At 42.5% G+C, this 17,975-nt stretch overlaps 1 protein-coding gene across 2 annotated transcripts in view; it reads right to left on the bottom strand.

Annotated features, from left to right (window-relative positions):
- Positions 1–17,975, bottom strand: part of MXI1 (MAX interactor 1, dimerization protein) — a 126,311-nt gene that overhangs the window by 74,102 nt on the left and 34,234 nt on the right. For both annotated transcript variants that reach the window (XM_086922768.1, XM_086922769.1), the window contains exon 2: positions 17,715–17,850. In XM_086922768.1, the coding sequence (XP_086778894.1) occupies positions 17,715–17,850 (136 nt within the window). The remainder of the gene's footprint in view (positions 1–17,714; positions 17,851–17,975) is intronic.

Genomic DNA, 17,975 nt, shown 5'->3' with positions numbered 1-17,975 from the left:
ACTTTCTGCAGGGTTCGTGTTACTTTTGTGTTTTTCTGCATTGACCAGTATTGTTTTCTTTTACATATTTACATTCCTTTAAATGTTTTGATGTCCCGTTCAGAAAGTTTGTTTCCAACCAAAAAATAAATGATCTTGATTTAAGCCAGCTAGAAAACAAGGTATCCAGCTGCAGACCAAGTATCCGGTTACTATGTAAATGCTCTTCTGCACAGAGCAGGAAGAATCTGCTATAGACCTTTAAAGGAGAAGAGGCTGGGGCGAGCCTCCTTCGAAGAAGAAGTGGAGGCCACACGCCCACCAAGCTATCTCTACGAACTACTAAGAAGGATATGAGCTCACATCGCTGCAAGAGCCAGGAAGGAGAAATCTAACAGGCAATGTGATTCAGAACATAAAGGCAATTTCACAACAACTTTTACTTTTAAACTAACACTTTACGGTGGGGCAAGAAGGGCAGCATGCCCTCATCACTTTCATCACGACTTGACAAAACGTGGGCCCCTCCGTGTATCCCTTGTACTACATTGGATTGCGTTGAGCATCGTTTCACCATATAACTATTGTTTTACTATATAACCATAAGCGATAATAAAATCTAGTTCTAATGCTTTTCTGATCATCTGTGAATTATGATAATAACTATCTATCAATCTATCTATCCATCCATCCATATGTGTGTATAATTATACAATCAAGCAAAGAAAATTCCTTTCTGTGTGTTCCAACTCATATATTCGCATTTACTTTCCAAAGCACCATTTGTTTAGACCAATTTCAAACTACATATATAACCCTATATAAGATATTGTAATCACAACATAAAATTGTATGTATCTAAGTACTTTTTATAAAAAAATTGAAATAAATGCATTAACAATTCATTACAAATCAATCATACATATTCCTCATAGCAACATTATGTTCAGTTTGGTTGAATTTCACAATAAATCAATACATGCTTCACAATACATCATTTCAATAAAACAATATTTGTACATATAAAGAATCCGTAACACCTTCCTCAGGACGTATAAATATAATGGTTTTTTAATTAGTTATCTTTGAATGGTTGAAAATGGAAGCTGCTACCTGCCTTTTGTTAGTTTAAAATAGTATCCATGTCATCTGGTACTTTCACAATTTTGACAATTATATTGAATAATTCAGTTAAAACCCTACAGCATTTATCTGGCTCTGCAGATTCATACGATGTGCCCAAAAGCTTGTGTGGCCATAAGCAATGCCAAATTTATTAAAACCACTCTGTATGGCATACAAAAATGTGTTCATACAATAAAAACACTGCGCAAGTCACTGATGAGCGCTAAATATATTCTAGCATAATAGCGTGCTCCTTCACTTCGACGGAGCCATCAGAATTGTGTGTTGATTATACAGCGTCATTACGTATGCCTTTTAATGTGTTCCAGCGGGAACCTTTGTTGATAAAACAGCTTTGTTACGTGCACGTTCTAATTTATTCCAAATGGCTTCCTTCCAACATGTTGTTGCCGTAAACAGAATTAGTAAACCCACCCTGAAAGAGAACGTTTTCATTCTGAAGGAAGGCGGGCGAAAGAAAATGGAGCCGACACGTCTCACCTCGAAAAAAGGAAGACTTTGAGAAATCGCTCAGAACCGTGGAGACCGATGAGATGGGGAAGTAGGATCCCCAAATATAAAGAGCCTGTTTGTGAGAGAGCATGTGCTAACGGTGCCTACAATGTGCCAACAGGCTGCCAAAGCAGCTTCTTGGCGCTAGTCCAGGCAGACGTAGGAGGATAGTTAGTGCAGGGGCTAACTGGACAGCTTTAGAAGTAGACCATTAGGAAGTATGGATCTGTAAAACTGTGCATGCCTGCTGCTTGAGATGGACAGCTCAACCTGCTAGATTTCTATAACTGATTGGTAGCAAACCCCTTAAGTGATGAAGGCCAGTACCGCCCACATCTTACCAAAATGAAGAGTTCAACGCTAAATGGCAAGTCCAGCTAAATTGTACGTGTAAGATTTAGGGGCTGCCTGTAATTTGGAATCACCCAAAGATATTTGTTCAAATAATTGTCCCTACGAAAAATGGGGCACGTTAAGATGCAACCGACCTCTTACTTGTATATTCTCTAATGATATAACATTATTGATACATTAAAGTTCAGAATCCTGAATATCACACTGCTCCATTTCACTGGCCAATCTGTATTTCAAAATGGTTGACTACCCGTGAGAATGGCTTAGTTTCCAAGGCAAGGTCCCTTTGAAAAGCTATATTCCTTAATTCAATGCAGCCTGGACCATACAATATTGGAAAAGATCATTTCTCAGATGGCTTAAACAAATAATGCTTACTGTTGCTTATTTTCTTGTTCTTCGAACAATTACTCAGAGACTAACCTGGGATGTCCCTATTGCTCCATCTCAAGAGGACACCATGAACCAGCGTGGTCTTTTCTTTTAAAATTAATTTCCCAAAGGTAAGGTAGCCACACTGAAGCAAATAAAGACTACGAGTCCCAAAATAATTAGTTAGTTAGTGCAAATGGATCTCTATGGGTCGGTTTTTTGTGAACCCAGCTGTTATATAGATGTGAACAAAAATCATTCCCATTTCTTAAGTCCATGTTCTGATTCACTGAACCCTCGTAAGTGGGGAAAATGTCGGGTCTTTCCCTATTTTAAGTTCACAGTTAAGGCCGACAGCGGAGTGCAAAATGCACCCAACATCCACAAACTCAGAAATTTTTGGCTGTTCACAATTGGCATGGCCACATACCCAGGCAATCTTTCAGTTGACAGAAGCACAGGAGTAATCCGTGAGACTTTTGTCAATCTCATAAAAGTTGGACATTTCTACAATAATAGGTCAACCCTGATGATGGTAGATTTCAGATTTTTTTACTTTTAGAAAAAAAGTTATTTGTGAATAAGGTGCATGGTTCTTCGTGCATAAATATGATTGAGGAGACATGTGGTCATGTTCGCTCTTTCTGAAAAGTGTTAACATGTAAAAGGCGCCATAATCCACAAACCAGAAAACCGGCAGTACAGATATTACTTTCAAAATACTGCAGGTGCATGGTTCCTCCAATGCAACCATTTTTCATTTTCAACATATAGGCAAAAAATGCAGAGTCACTAACTGGCACCAAAATGAATGGACCTACTGGTCACTGAATTTCTGGCAACATGGCTTACAAGGGTGAATGTCAATATCATTATGCCACTGACACCAATATCTTTATCTGTATTGCCAGAACTGAAAACATCGGAGGCGCAGTTACCTGACAAAATGATGAGAAACAGAGCTTTCTGACATGGATGAGATATCACGTGGGCATCCTTAAAGGTGCCATCCAGTCAATGGTGTGTCAAAATCCAATCTGACATCACCAAACAAGGAAGCTTCTTAAGTGCCTAGCGATGAAGGGCTTGGTAAATAAGTGTTTTTTTCTCTGCATTGACTTTCAAAGTGATATATCTAGACATTTTGGTAAATAAGTGTTTTTTTTTACTTCGCATTGACTTTCAAAGTGATATACCTAGACATTTTGGTAAATAGGTGTTTTTTTCTCTGCATTGACTTTCAAAGTGATATACCCAGACATTTTGGTAAATAAGTGTTTTTTTTACTCTGCATTGACTTTCAAAGTGATATACCTAGACATTTTGGTAAATGGGTGTTTTTTTCTCTGCATTGACTTTCAAAGTGATATACCTAGACATTTTGGTAAATAAGGTTTTTTTTACTCTGCATTGACTTTCAAAGTGATATACCTAGACATTTGGGAAAGTGTGAAGAATGCATCGGGGAACTATAACCAGGATAGTGGAAATGCACCTAGGAATGTGAAATGCATCGAAAACATACATAAATGTGGAAATACAATTAAGAACTTAGGAGCCAACTTCGGACTTTGTTGAAAGGTTACACTCAAAACTTTGGAAGTATACACACGGATTCGGAATATACTTAGGAATTAATAAATAAAAATGGGTGCTAAATTTTTTAGAATACAACTACAAATTTGTTGACAAAATGTATGTGTAGAAATTCTGAAATATATACACACACCCTCATTCACATACGTGAAGTATATGTATCAGTACAAGTATATGTATTACATGTATGAACAACAATGCAATAAACTATAGAGAACGTTAATTTATGTCTAGAGGAGCCACGATTCAACATAGATGAAACCTCGACTAGGTCACAATTCCCTTCCCCTCCTCAACAAGGATCATTAACATAGAACCTATGCGAGGCATTAAATAGTAATTCCTTGAAATATTTAGGATGATTTATGGTAATACCACAGGAGTTGATCTTTACTATTTAGCAATAAATGTTTAAATGCACGGTTATTAATACACTACATTTGTACAAACTGTTATACGGCCACATTAAATTTTACTGGCAGTGCATTCATATAAATACACACAAATATACAAACCTGCGTACACACAGGCATGCATATTCATTAAGATATGTATACATTAGGATACATATAAATAGATATAGTACCATCACAACAGCTTCCCCTTTTGTGGAGCATGTTCTTAAACCATCAAACACAGGCCTTTCTGGAAACAGGGCTCTGTGTCACACAGCAACTGCCCTCTGGCCTCATTTTCAACTCTGACCTTGTGCTTTTTAAATTACACTGGTTTATTTCCCTACTGCAGCTTCTCATCGATCTCTGGACCCATTTATAAGTACAGTACATTTATTGTTGTTTGTATTTATTAGCCTCCTCAATCTTTCTTCTCTCTCTCCGTTCTCATTAGCTGTTGCAGAAAGCATCGGTGTGCCTTACTAGAGGCACCACAGTGTGTCAACGCTGCACTTAAACAGATTTAAGTGTGCAATATGACGCCGTGACCGCATTATTTTATTTAAGTGCGTGACATGTGCGGCTCCTGGGGTCAAGAATTGCGATGGTCTGGGGCAAAACAAGGCCATTAGACAAAAAACATCAAATGTCACAAAAAGGACCGTGTAAGCGAAATGTGTTAAGTAACAACTTGTAATTACAGAGTTACCAAATCTATCAGAACTATATAACAGTTTACCAATACGAGTGAAAACATCTATCTATGCTACATCTTTTGGCCTGCAATGCAGTAAAGACGTGTCCGTTGTTACCTTCTTCGGAGCGGCTACCTGCATTTATATATTTTTTCTCCCTATGTCCTCGGTGCACTATGTTGTGATGAAGGGAGTTTCAGAAGATAACATTTTGCATTATCAATTTTGTCATTGATTTGTCAGCATGTGCTGAACAATTTAGACCCTATAGATGTCTAAAAGAACAACTCACTAAATATAATCTCCAATCCAAGATGGGGTACTTCTCCACTCGCTGGTCACATATCCTGCTTTGATGAGTGTTTTAAGGCAAGGGTTTACTAAATTAACTTTTACTGTTAAAATAAGTGTATGTCCAGAAGGGATCATAACATGTTTGTAGTAGAAAGCAGTGAAACCGAAAACTGTTGGTTAATTCCAAGCTCAGGTTACATTTAACCCCTTCCATGCTGATGACGGCCCCCATCCGTCATGCATTACAGTGCTCGTGTGCTGATGACGGCTGGGGGCCGTCATAAAGCCATTGATTCTTTAAAAGCCTAGCACAGGAGGAAAATCGGCCCAGCATGGAAGGGGTTAAGCAATAAAGTATCACCCTATTCAAATTCTGAAAACCGGACTTAGTGATGCTGTGCTGAGGTGCAGTTGCTAAGCAGAACGATCAGCTGCATAGTGAATGGTATAGACCCAGGAGAGAAATTAAGGTACCACTACATTATTTTTTCATTTCCAAAGTTATTATTATTAATGCATACCCAAACAACACGTTATTTTGTGCTCATTTGCGTAAGTAGATAAACAGTGTAATGAAAATAGTACTTAATATTTCTGTTTAATTTTGCAAGTTGAATCCTGTGGCTTTAAAGTTTTGCGCTTAGAAGGCTTAATATCGTAGAGCGAGCGAGCTCAAAAGCAGAGCACTTCTTTTTCCTCAAGTTCCTCAGCTCTTTTCAGCCTTGGCACGGTTCCTAGCTAAAATCTGGATGCAGTGCACAATTTAGTGCCACTCGCCATTGTCTGTGATCTGAAAGATGGAAGGACAGCCAATCTTCGAGACGCTGGTACAGTATCACGTGACTCAATCTGAATGTACATTATTCCCAATTTCCCTTCAGTGGGACATACCACAGTTCTTTTATATTTCCAGAGCTCAATGCCTGTCCAGGAAGGCATAGCAAAAGCCATCCCCTGTTACTGGGAGTCATCAGCCAATCAGCAAGGCTTAAACAACCGATGTTCCAAAATATCTTGGGCTCTTTGCAGCGTCTTGACTTGGTTTGACGTTCAGGAAAGCAAGAGTATTCCCAGTTTGGTGGGGTGGTCAGACCACCAGGCAGCTTGTAGTCGTCTATTCCCTAGAGAATAACCATTGTCTGTGTCTGCAGATGTGAGTCTGGATGCCGCACGAGGAATCTGCAAACATAGGGCAAATAATGCAAGCCACTGATAACAGTGTGATCACACAACTCCCAAGCATCCCATGCCATATGAGTGCCATATGAGCCCTCACTTTCAAGTGAATAGAAGCTCAGAATTCTATAAAAAATGCTTTCCCCTGAATGCTCTCGCAGAAGCAAGACTTTCAAATCACGGGAACAACTGTGAAGCTCAATGTCCATAAAATAGACAAGTGCATTTTAACATGTTCCAAAATGTTTACAGTTACAAGTCGTTGTTTCTGTAAGATCCATACAAACCCACAAATAGATTCCCATTCAACTAGAAGCAGGGAGGCTAGAACTCCCATCTCCTCCGAACCCACCAATCGGCCCCTGCTGAACTCCTGAACTCGACCATGACATCCTTTGCCTCCCCCGTTCCATCACACAGTCAGGATATTCATTCACACGCTGTACGACTTTTCCACACAAAAGACCAAAAACAAAAAGAAGGACCTGAGCAGTGAGAGAAAAAAATAGGCAGGAGTAATGTGTGAATAAAAGACAAAACAAAGGTAGGAAAAAGTGAGGGTGGGTACCAGTGTTGGAAAAGAGAACGCAAAATCAAAACCTAGAGTAGAGAAGCATGACCTGGCCATGAGGTTAATGCGCAATTAGTTGTGACTCTCTGTGCCCAAGCTTCACCGACTGAGACATGGATTAAAAAAAATGAGGTCAGTTGGGTTCATTATGTGGCAATAAGAGAGCATTGAGTAGCGAACGGAGAAGTAGGCCAGAAAGGACACATAGCAAAATGTGGAGCCAAACTGCCTGCCAGGGGCCGTAGATGGGCCAAATCGCCTTATTCCTCGTAGTACATGTTTCCCTCCAGGCCTTGAGTGCACTGGTTTTCTTCTAGTGGCATCCATTTCTGATTGCAGACATTTCTTGTTGTTTGAAAACGTTCCTGTTTTTACTCTAAGTATTTCCTTGTGTTTTTTTGCCAACATTCCTAGCTTGAAGACCTGCTTTGCATGCTTATGCTACAAAGTTTACTACTGAGATGCTCCTGGACGCCTTTACAGGGATTACAATTTTTAGAAATGAGTCCATCATTCATAAATTTGGCTACTGCTTGGTGTTTTGATCTAGTTGGGGAAAAGCACATATTTGTAAGGCGGCATTGGACTGGTAATGCAGTAGGGATTTCTTATTGGTGTAATTCCTCAACTCCGTTGTCACTGGTCAATGGAACATGGCCTTAGTTTGGATCACAGCTAAATGTGCGGACCTCCACGGTTGCTATTTCTCTTTTTTTTCTTGTTGCTTTTATGTGGTATGGTGTTAATCTGGCCGGCATGAAGATGTATCATTCTTAATTGTTATTTAGTGCTGCCAGGTATGGCTGAGGTTTACACATAGCCTTAAACAGGTCTTGCCAGTGTTTAGAAGGCACAGCCCAGAGGTTTAATGTGAAGGAATCCAAGGCTGTGATATTAAATGTTTCTTTGTGTCCATTGCTTTTCCATGGTGTTGACTTGGAGGAGAAATACTTCCTGACTAATGCAGAGCTTCGAAAGACTGATATTACTGAGAAAGCGCTAGATGTTTTTGAATGTGCTGTTTCCGGCTTCGTTCCAACACATGTAGATTGGGTTTTGTTGCAGGGATATGGCTCTCTTTCATGCATGGTAATCCACGAACTGCTTGGAATGCCCTAGATTCAAGTTCCCTGTGAGCTCTAGTGGCCTCTAGTAGTGTGGATGCTGTCGAGTTTGGCAGGTATGGGTCTGCTTCCAGAAGCATTGCTCCAGACTCCTTTTTATTAGTTGATTTTTCTTGAGTTCGCCTCCAGCTTGGCTCTGTAGCAGGCAATGCCTCCAACTTTGCTCTAACTCCAACTTTGCTCTAACTCCAACTTTGCTCTGCAATTCTTCTCCCAGATGTTGAACACAGCGTTCTCTTAAGTAAGAGGCAAATTTTAGGACCACTTTTGCTGCAGATTATGACCTTTAAAAACTGCATTCAGCACAAAGTAAGTATTTGAAACCTGAAATTTCTCCAGTCGCTGACTATCCAGGAAGAGATTTTGATCCTACCTTTTTCTTTTCTATCCCAACAAATCGATATTTTCGTTTTTTAAGTTGATAATTATAACCCTGAGATTGTGTCCATTACTGTGAAGACACATTTTGTGTCCAGTTGTTTTGAACCTAGGTTCCTGTTTTCAACAGCAATGAAGATGTATCTGCACACAGAAGGACGGAAGTGTGACTCTCCCTATGGATGGTAAGTGGCTTTAGCTTGCAGGCGAAAGTGTGACTATCCGTATGGATGGTAAGTGATGTCACTTTCATTATGGTAGGAGCGGACAGAAGTGGGACTCTCACTATGGATGGTAAGTGATGTAGCTTGCAGGACAGTTTAAACTGACCTAAATGTTACTCTCCGTACGGATTGTAAGTGAAGTAGCTTGCAGGACAGTATGAGCGGACGAAAATGTGACTATTCTGCCTACGGATGCTAAGTGGTGTAGCTTTCAGCGCGGTATATGCGGACAAAAGTGTGACTCTCCCTATGGATGGTAAGTGATGTAGCTTGCAGGACTGTATCAAGCATGTACTTATACACAGACAGTAAAGTGCCGCTTCTCAGATTGATGTCAAGGTGACTGAGAGCTCTGCTTATAACTGAGTCTGAATCCGTAGGCTGGTGTTGTAATGAGGTTCCTGACAAGAAGCAGAAGGATCATGTCAATCTTTAACTTCTCACAGATACTTCCTTTCAACCCAATCGAAGACCGCCTTGAACTACAAGAAGGCAACAGGAGGTACATCTTGGCCTTGGTTCCTGGCGTTTGTATACTGCAGGAGGCATAGGATAAAAGACTGGTTTACTGTAGACTGTTCTGCTCTTCAACCCTGAGCGGTGGAAGAAGGTTTTGGTAACCCATCATGAATGCTGCTTAAACTGTATTTTGGTTCGAAGGACTTGTAGTAATGGGAAATATAAAACACAAGTCCTAGACTGCAATATACTATTGGCTTCTAAGTCAGGACAAAAAGCTTACATGAAATGGGGTTACTGTGAAGCTATGCAATCACAGTGCACTCATTAAAAATACATTAGCGAGCCCTGTTTACATTTGTAATACAAATTTAAGGTCATATTTAGCCAATTCACCTATTTAACAACTTATGACGTTGCTACATCTTTATCTTCCCTTTGACAGATACTATTCTAATTTAAAACGCACACTTCAACTCTGTACAGATGCCACCACAATTGCAGACATTCCACATGCTGCCCAAAGAGCACTGTGAGTGGAAACCAATGCTTTTTCAACCCAGTATTTAGCTAACACCAGCAACTGAAACGGATGAGGAACCAGTGGTCAATTCAAGCAATTAGAATACATTTTTTTCACAGTGCTTTGTGAGGAACTTTTGTATGTACACTTACTATCACCCAATCGAAAATGGGACTCGTTTTATCAATCTCAGAAAGACGGAAGACAGTATCAACTTTGCAGTATGAAAACCTGCAATTCACACACAGTTCCCAGCAGAAACAACCCAAATCACTGAGCTATCTTCCCAAAATCATTCACACAGCATCCCCTAAATAAATGTAGCATAAAAGCATCAACGAAAACGTGATTTAAGAATTTGTTGTTCAGGTTTGTTTTGTATGGAAACCCCACAAGTTGGTTTACTAAACCTATAGGACGCTGGCCTGTATATTCTAGAGAGTACTGTGGTTCAAGACACCAGTTTGGTTCATAAAATGTCTCTAACACATGTTTGACAGCCTGATGTGTGACTGGTGTTGCCCCAACCTGACCTTTAGTGGGCCTACCGGCCTTTGAGAGGCTCCCGCCATCATACAAAATGTTCCTATTCACCATTCACCCTGAGATGTGACTAACTGCCCAGATCCTATACGCCTTTCAAGAGCCCAAGCCTGTTATGAAATCCTCAGCTTTGTCTAAAGGCCTGCCACTCTCTGCTATGAAAGGATGCTGGTCACGTGACACATAAACTGCATCTGTGAGTACAATTATTTGTTTTAAGAGTGAACGGGAGGGGGGCTGCTTTGAGAATAAGACTGGGACATATTTGTAGCATTGTGCAGTAAAGCCTACACCGCCGTCCCTCACATGTATTAATCACAAAGCTGCGAGTAGATGTGCTAACTTAAAACCAAGTTTGAAAGGGAAAAAAAACAAGAAGAAAAAAAAACGCTTCCCTGTACAATGACGATTCTTCTAAGAATTAAACTGCTTGGAGGTCACACTATTAATAACGCACTTCGCAGAAAAATAATCGAGCCAGCCTTCAAGCTGGATTCGGGAGACACTGTTCTTTACCATACATGCATGCTACCAATCTTTACTAGAACTTTTCAAGGACATTTTTAAACAATGCAAAATAAATTATTGCCACGAATGTTGGCTAAATGACTGAAATGAAAATACAGCACCTTAGGGTCAAATTTACAAGAGGATAAGAAAACAACAAAGTTTTTAACAAACGTGCCAGAAATACTTAAAAGCTACAGGCCGTGCAACTCTAGGCCTGGCAAACAAAGCAGGCACGAGCGTCACGGCATAATAAATAAACCATGTCTGCGTACTCTTTTCACATCAATGCCTTTTGCTTAAGGACGAAGGCTCTATTTGTGTACCACGAAACAAGCATAAATTATGGTGAATTACAGTGCCGGTGTGCGATTAAAAATAAAGTCAATTGTGTGTTCGCAGGCACAGTGATTTTTTTTGCTCGCCAAATAACTGTATTTCAAGCTGTCTGTAAAATCCTATTTGGAAAACTGACGTGGATGGCGAAAAATTCTGAATGAACCTAGTGAGCAACTACGAAGCCCTGTGCTACCAGCAGTCTCTCAATCTGTTCTCTGTGAAGGCTGGTATGGTCGTGACGCCATGTCAGAGCTCCCTACGACCTCTTCACAAGAAGCGCAACATCCACGCAGCACATCCAGGCACTGGCACGTCACTATCTCCACAGGCACTTGCACACGCGGCTGCTAAGAAAAACGTAGGAGGCCTATGTAATATCCGGAAAGGGAGTGTGCATTAAGATCGTCGCCCGGCCTCACCTGCTATCAAAATACCTGCTACACCTTTTATTTGCACAATATCTGTGCCAGTGGTAGTTTCTGGTTCAGCTGCTAAACCTGCTCGATTAGGATGACTGTTAATTTGTGCTCCCGCCTCCACAAAACCACAACACAGAACTCTTCAAAAATGCAGGAACACAAGTCAAAAGGACAGCTCTGGTTTTTATAGACACTTACTAGCGACATTTCTGTTTTCTTTCTTCTAACCACAAACCACAACTTTATAGTGAGGTAGATGGGTGGAAATACAAAAAATAGTTGTTTTAAAATGGAAGCATGGGCTAGCCTTTAAAGTACACAGAAACTTAGGCTGATACCAATGTCGGTTTTGATGCTGGCTAAATGGGCTTACAAATAGTTGCTCAAATACCCAAACTAGCCGCAAAATGGCCAGTAGAACAGTTATAAAATGTGGTCTTCATTTGCTAAACAAACTAAGAAGAAAACATGCAAAGTATCTTTACATGGAAAATCTCCTAAATTCCAAGCAGGCCCAAGCCTTTGAAAAGCAGATACGGCTTAAACAGTGTTAGTCACAAGTCAGTATTGACACTGCCCCAGATCTGCAGGATTTGTGGGGGACCGGCCTGTTGGAATATTGAAAAATATGCCAACAAGTCTCTGGTTAAATCAGTAACATTTTTATAAGCAGGCATGTGGGGTTTGAAATTCCATGAGAAGAATAATGGAAAGATCTATGCCGACCTCCCCCATGAAAGGTGGAGGAGGGACAGAAAAATATGCGGCTGGATGTTAGGGGATCAAGGGTGAAAACTGAGGGGAGATTATGATTAATTGAGATGCCGAGCTATGTTCCAAATTGCCTGCAAGAAAGCTAGTACCGTGGAGCTGCTGTTTTACTGCACTGAATGAAAAAAGGGTCCAGAGGCAGCCATTTCTGAACTCCAATCTGACAGAATCAGAAGAGGTGGTCAGCATCTACCCTGGTGTGACGCACATTCACACGGAGACCTTTGAATGTCCTGAATTGCCGCTTCCTGTATGTTCTCTCTGCTGCCTGTGCCACATGTGCGTTGGCCTAGCTCCCATTCAGCACAGCCGCTGCTAGAGAGATCAGTGGTTTTCAGCCAGGACTTGTTCTGTGCAGTGTGAAGGCCAGCTTCTGCATCACCCCAGCTCTCCGTGTCACATGTACACTTTATTTCCTTCTTTCTGTCGGCGCTCTTTCGCCATGTCCGGGTCTGTTTTTGCTGTCCACGATACTGTTGTCTCTGCTAGAATTCTCGCCATACCATCTCGTGGCCGGGACAGTTCGTGTAATATTTTTTGTTTTCTGTCTGTGCCACATGCAGAGTAATTCTATCGCATGGGCTGTGCTCTTAGCCCTCCGCCATTGGTGCTAACCATGCTTCTCCTAGAAAGCTTTCTGTATATTTTTATGTGCTACAAAAGCGACAGCCTATGTTTCCCCTTCCCATTCCAGACGTACACCAGCTGTATTCTTTGTCCTTGCTGTGTTGGTCTTGCTGAGGACACAGCTGCTGCAGCAGAGTATATCCTGCAGTATGATCTGGCCCTGTTGGTTTTGTGTCTGCCCTGTTGGTTTTGTGTCTTCAACCTTCAGTGTGCCGTTGGTTTGCTCATTTTGTCTCCTTTCATACGCTCTGCAGCCTGGTGGGATTGCTGCTGCTCGAAATCTCTTTATTTACATATCATGCATTGTTCTTTTCTATAACTCCTCCAGATCCTGTGTGCACTGCTGTTTGCCTGACAATATTACCTACTATTCACCTTTCTTGCTGTCTGTTTTGTTGTCGGAGAAACCTACCAGTGAATGATGTCTTGCTTGTCTCCCAGCAGTGTCTATATACACGCCATTACCCAGCCACAAAGACCTGTAACAATTGTATTACTGCTGGTGGAAATAATGGCTGAATATAAGGTAATGAACCTCCCCTAAAACCAATCGCAGTGGCTTGCTTCGAACCCACATACAGGGCTTAGGCCCTTGCCCATCACAGGGGAGCCTGGCCATTGGATATCCTATGACTGCTCACTTGTTCTGTTTCACCTTTTCACAATAGGTGGTAGAAAAAAATGTATGGCTTTCAGAAAGCCAAAGAGGCACTGACGTCTTCAAACACTAGTCGGGTCACTGTGTCTACGAGGTGCACTCCATGTCTGGGCTCTGTATGTTTCATATGTTGCCCATCTTACTGGTGGAAAGTCTGACCGGGACATTGGGGTATTCTATGAACTTTCTGCTTTCCATTTTCGTTGGCAATGTCTCTGTTAACTGTGTGCTTATTGTAATGCAAAGTGGAATTTTAGAGTGCTGCTTGTCACCCATGAGGGTAACCAGGGGCTGAATAGGTGAATGTAGGCCATTGGTGAGGCTGGGCCTGGGTACCGGCAGCCTCGATGGTCCTGCAAGAAGACTATCTGAAAAGCCAGAACTTCAGCTTCTTGCGGAAATTAACCCCTTCTGTGCTCGTAAAAGAACCCCTCAGTCACGAGCCACGGATGCGCTGTGCTGGTGACGGAGTGGTTCCGTCACTGCGCGGCCGCCCCGCCTACGCGGCGTCAATTCCGTGCCTGCGCAGCAGTTTTATTGAGCGGGCGGGGCCGTGGCGGAACCACTCCGTCACAAGCACAGCGCGCCCGTGGCTCGTGACGGAGTGGTTCCGTTACGAGCATGGCGGCGTCGCTCCCCCCAAGCGCCGCAGCGGAATTACCGCCACGACCAAGGGGTTAAGATGTAAGCAGGAGGCCCTGATGTTTTGGGGAGTCATTCCAGGTTTGGCGGCTTGGTAGGAGAATGATTATACTCATTTTGCTTCTATGGCTGCAGGGTGAGGTTGCAAGAGAAGCTGATCGAAGTTGTCTGGTGGGTTGGTGGAAGTGAAGCCAGTGACTTACATGCATGTTTGAGAGGTTGGAACTGGCAGCGCCTCTGGTTGGGGAGTCCGTGGAGCTCCCTGAGGAGTGGTGTGGATTTGGCGATGCAGGTCGAGGACAAGTCTGTCAGCAGTGTTTTGGATGGTTTGAAGTCTGTGAAGCTGGGTTGGGATGCCGGCATAGAGTGCATTGCCGTAGTCCAATCTGCTTGTGATAAGGGCCTGCGTGATGCTACGTCTGGTGTCCAGTGGGAGCCACTTGAAGATTTTACATAACATGCAGAGGATGTGGAAGCATGAGGAGGTGACGGCGTTGACCTGGAACTTCATGGTGATGCTGGTGTCCACAATGAGGTCTAGGTTCCTGGCCTGGTCAGTTGGGGTAGGTATGGGTCCAAGTTTGGAGGGCAACCAGATGGATTTGATTGTTGGCATCTACTTTTCTGCTGCTAGTGAGAAGTGCATGTGTGAGTTGTTTCTCTTCAACTCTCTGCTCCTGCCTGGGTCACATGTACAATGGTACCACTCTGCCTGGCATTGATTGCTTCTTGCTGCTGCTGATATCCATTTTGGAACAAACTCTGAATCTTATACGTTGCACATCCTGTGCTCCGACATACACAACTGTGCCTTCACAACTAGCTCCGGAGACAGCATTAGCTGGTGCTCTTCTGGTTGATGAAGCTTGCTCTCTCCCACCCAGCTTTCCCTGCAGCTGTTGCAGCTAATAATGTAGATTGTTTTCTGGCTGTTACCTTGTTCACAGTCTTCCTGATCGACACTTTTGAATGCAGTTCAGTTCCACATTAATCATGAACTTCTGTTGAATATTCTGCGCAGTGACGTCTTGCTTTGTGTTTGAACATTAGTCTCTGCTTGGCTTATTGAAGGCCTATGCAGTGCTCGTTTAGCCAGTAGGTATTGGCATTTGCTATTTACTTGGCCCACTGGCACTCCTGTACGGACTTCGGTCTGTGGTGTGTCATTTTATAACTTGCCATTGCATACTGTCAGTTTCATTATCAAACAGTGTAAACCCACATACTCGAATGTTATTTATCTCGCCCATTGGCCAGTGAATGCATAGATCAATGCAGGTTTTCTGTCTGAATATAAGAATGTTCTCTTAGTGATAAACGTGCTGAGGCCACTCTGACGCCTGTAGTTATCTCTGGCATTAAAGTAACATTTCTATTTAATTAACATACAGTAACTGCACGCGTTCACACGCTGCTGTCACTGTGCTTGCATTGCCTGTATTTATGGATCACATTAACATTAGAAATGTATCTGATCTTCTTGCATGGTGCTCATTTTCTTCATAGAACAAGGCTGTCCCGTGCATTATGCATTATCTGCATTGCTGATAAAAATGCAGGTTTTCTGTTTGATTGAAATACCGCTGTGCCCCCATATGTGCAGATGGCACCTATGCCTCTTTGAGTGCCAGCATGACCTGTGTTTATTCTAAATATAAATGTTAGATAACTCTCAGATTGGTGTTGTCATTTGACATTGATGTACATCACACATGGGCTCTCCACACCCTAGCAGACACTGGCCTCTGCAGGCAGGTTCTACCTGCCTGCTGCTATTGTGGATAAGAGTGCAGGCTTTATGTTTACCATGCCACATGCTCTCTTGGCACATATAATGCATTGATGCACCCAAGCCGCATCTTGCATCTGCAGTGCCTGTATTTATTCTGAATATGAATTTTGTATTTCAATCGGATTATCAGCCATTGCCCCCTCCTTGCTCCTGTACACAATGATGTCACTATGCATGCATTTCTAGCTGGTAACAATGAAGTTACCATGCTTTCTGTCTGACTTCCTTGAAGCTTGCTTTCCTCGCTCTTGTGAATGCTGCTGCCCCCTCCTGAAAATCTCCTAAATATTAATGATTATATTTATGAGTAGTCATAATGTAAAGGGCCCCCACTTGCACCTACAGTGGTCACTGTGCATGCATGTATGGCCTGTATTTATCGCGGACATTGTGCAACCCTTACAAATCACTAATGTAAAAAAATGCAGCATGCCCCTCCCCCCCCCCCCTAGGAGGGCAGATCTCACTTTCCCTGCATCTTAATATTAATATTATAATAATTCTGCATGTTCCCATCGGTCCACAAACCATGATGTCCTGTACATGCACCACGGGCACATCCAATAAACATTACAGTTAGATTTTTGTTTGGCTGCACAGTGTTGCGCTCTTCTCGCTCTATAAACACTGATGTTTGCATGACCTGCATTTATTCCGAATAGTAATATTGGATTCATATTTGGGTATTTACTAGTGTGGCACCAGCACTATAAACAGACATGTCCGTCTGTCTGCAAGGCATGCAGTTATTCTAAACTGTTTTTAATTGGTACGACGCAACTTGTTCCCTTACAAACTGTGATGCCAGTAGGCCCACACCACCTACATTTATTCTGAATATGACTGGTACGTTTGTTGTATTCTAATACAGCGAGGCCTCGCTCGCTATACAAACACTGGTGCCAGTACGGTAGCAAGACCTGCATTTACTCTGCATGCTAATGGTAGATTTCTGCCTGGTTCTAACACAGCATGCATGCTACAGCTCGCTCCACAATCGGTGATGTCACTGTGCCCACATTCCCCCTATGCAGTCTGAAGATTAGTATTTGATTTCTGGTTGGTTCTAATGCAACGTGTTTTTCGTGCTCTATAGACATTGCTGTTGATTTCTGCCTGGTCGTAAGGGAGCTGATGTGTCTGGGTCGGCATACCTGCACGACCTGCCTTTATTCTGATTGTTGCCATGTTAATGTGACGTTTCTGTGTGGTTCTAGTGTTGTGTGCTCCCCTTGCTGTATAAATATTGACAGCGGCGTCCCTGCACGACATGCATCAATTCTGGACGTTACTGGCAGAGTTGTTTGGCTCTAATGCAGCGTGTTATCCACGCTCTATAAACACTGACGTCACTGGCTGAAAGGCCAGCACGTATTCTGAATGTTAATGCTACATTTCTGCTGGGTTCTAATGAAACACTAGATCTCCAAAAACGGATGCCACGGCGCCTGCACGACCTTCATCTCTTCCTTACATTAATGGTAGATATATGTCCCTTCTGATGCCGCTGCTGCCACCGTGCTGGCGTGCCTGCACGACCAGCATGTATTCTGGCGATTCATTTTACATTTCCATTTGGCTCTGATGCAGCGTGCTCCCCATGCTCTATAAACACTGACGTCACCGCGCCTGCATTACCTGTTGTTATTGCTGGGGCTGTTGCTGCTGCTGCTGGTGCTGCTGTATTTCTTGCTCCTCATCCTCCGCTGTTTCTGGTGCTGGGGGTTGGGGCTCTGCAGGGAAGGGAAGGTCGAGGCATAGCCGTGTTCACATTCTACAAAAAAAAAGAAACACAAAAACAAAACTGAATAAAATAATAATAAAGAAAAATACCCTAAAGAAAAGGACACAAACACTCAGCACCGGGAGGAGGGTGGGGGTCGGGGGGATGTCAAAGAG

Source organism: Lissotriton vulgaris, chromosome 5 (assembly GCF_964263255.1).
Source record: "Lissotriton vulgaris chromosome 5, aLisVul1.2, whole genome shotgun sequence".
NCBI lineage: Eukaryota > Metazoa > Chordata > Amphibia > Caudata > Salamandridae > Lissotriton > Lissotriton vulgaris.
This window is presented reverse-complemented; position numbering and strand designations above follow the sequence as displayed.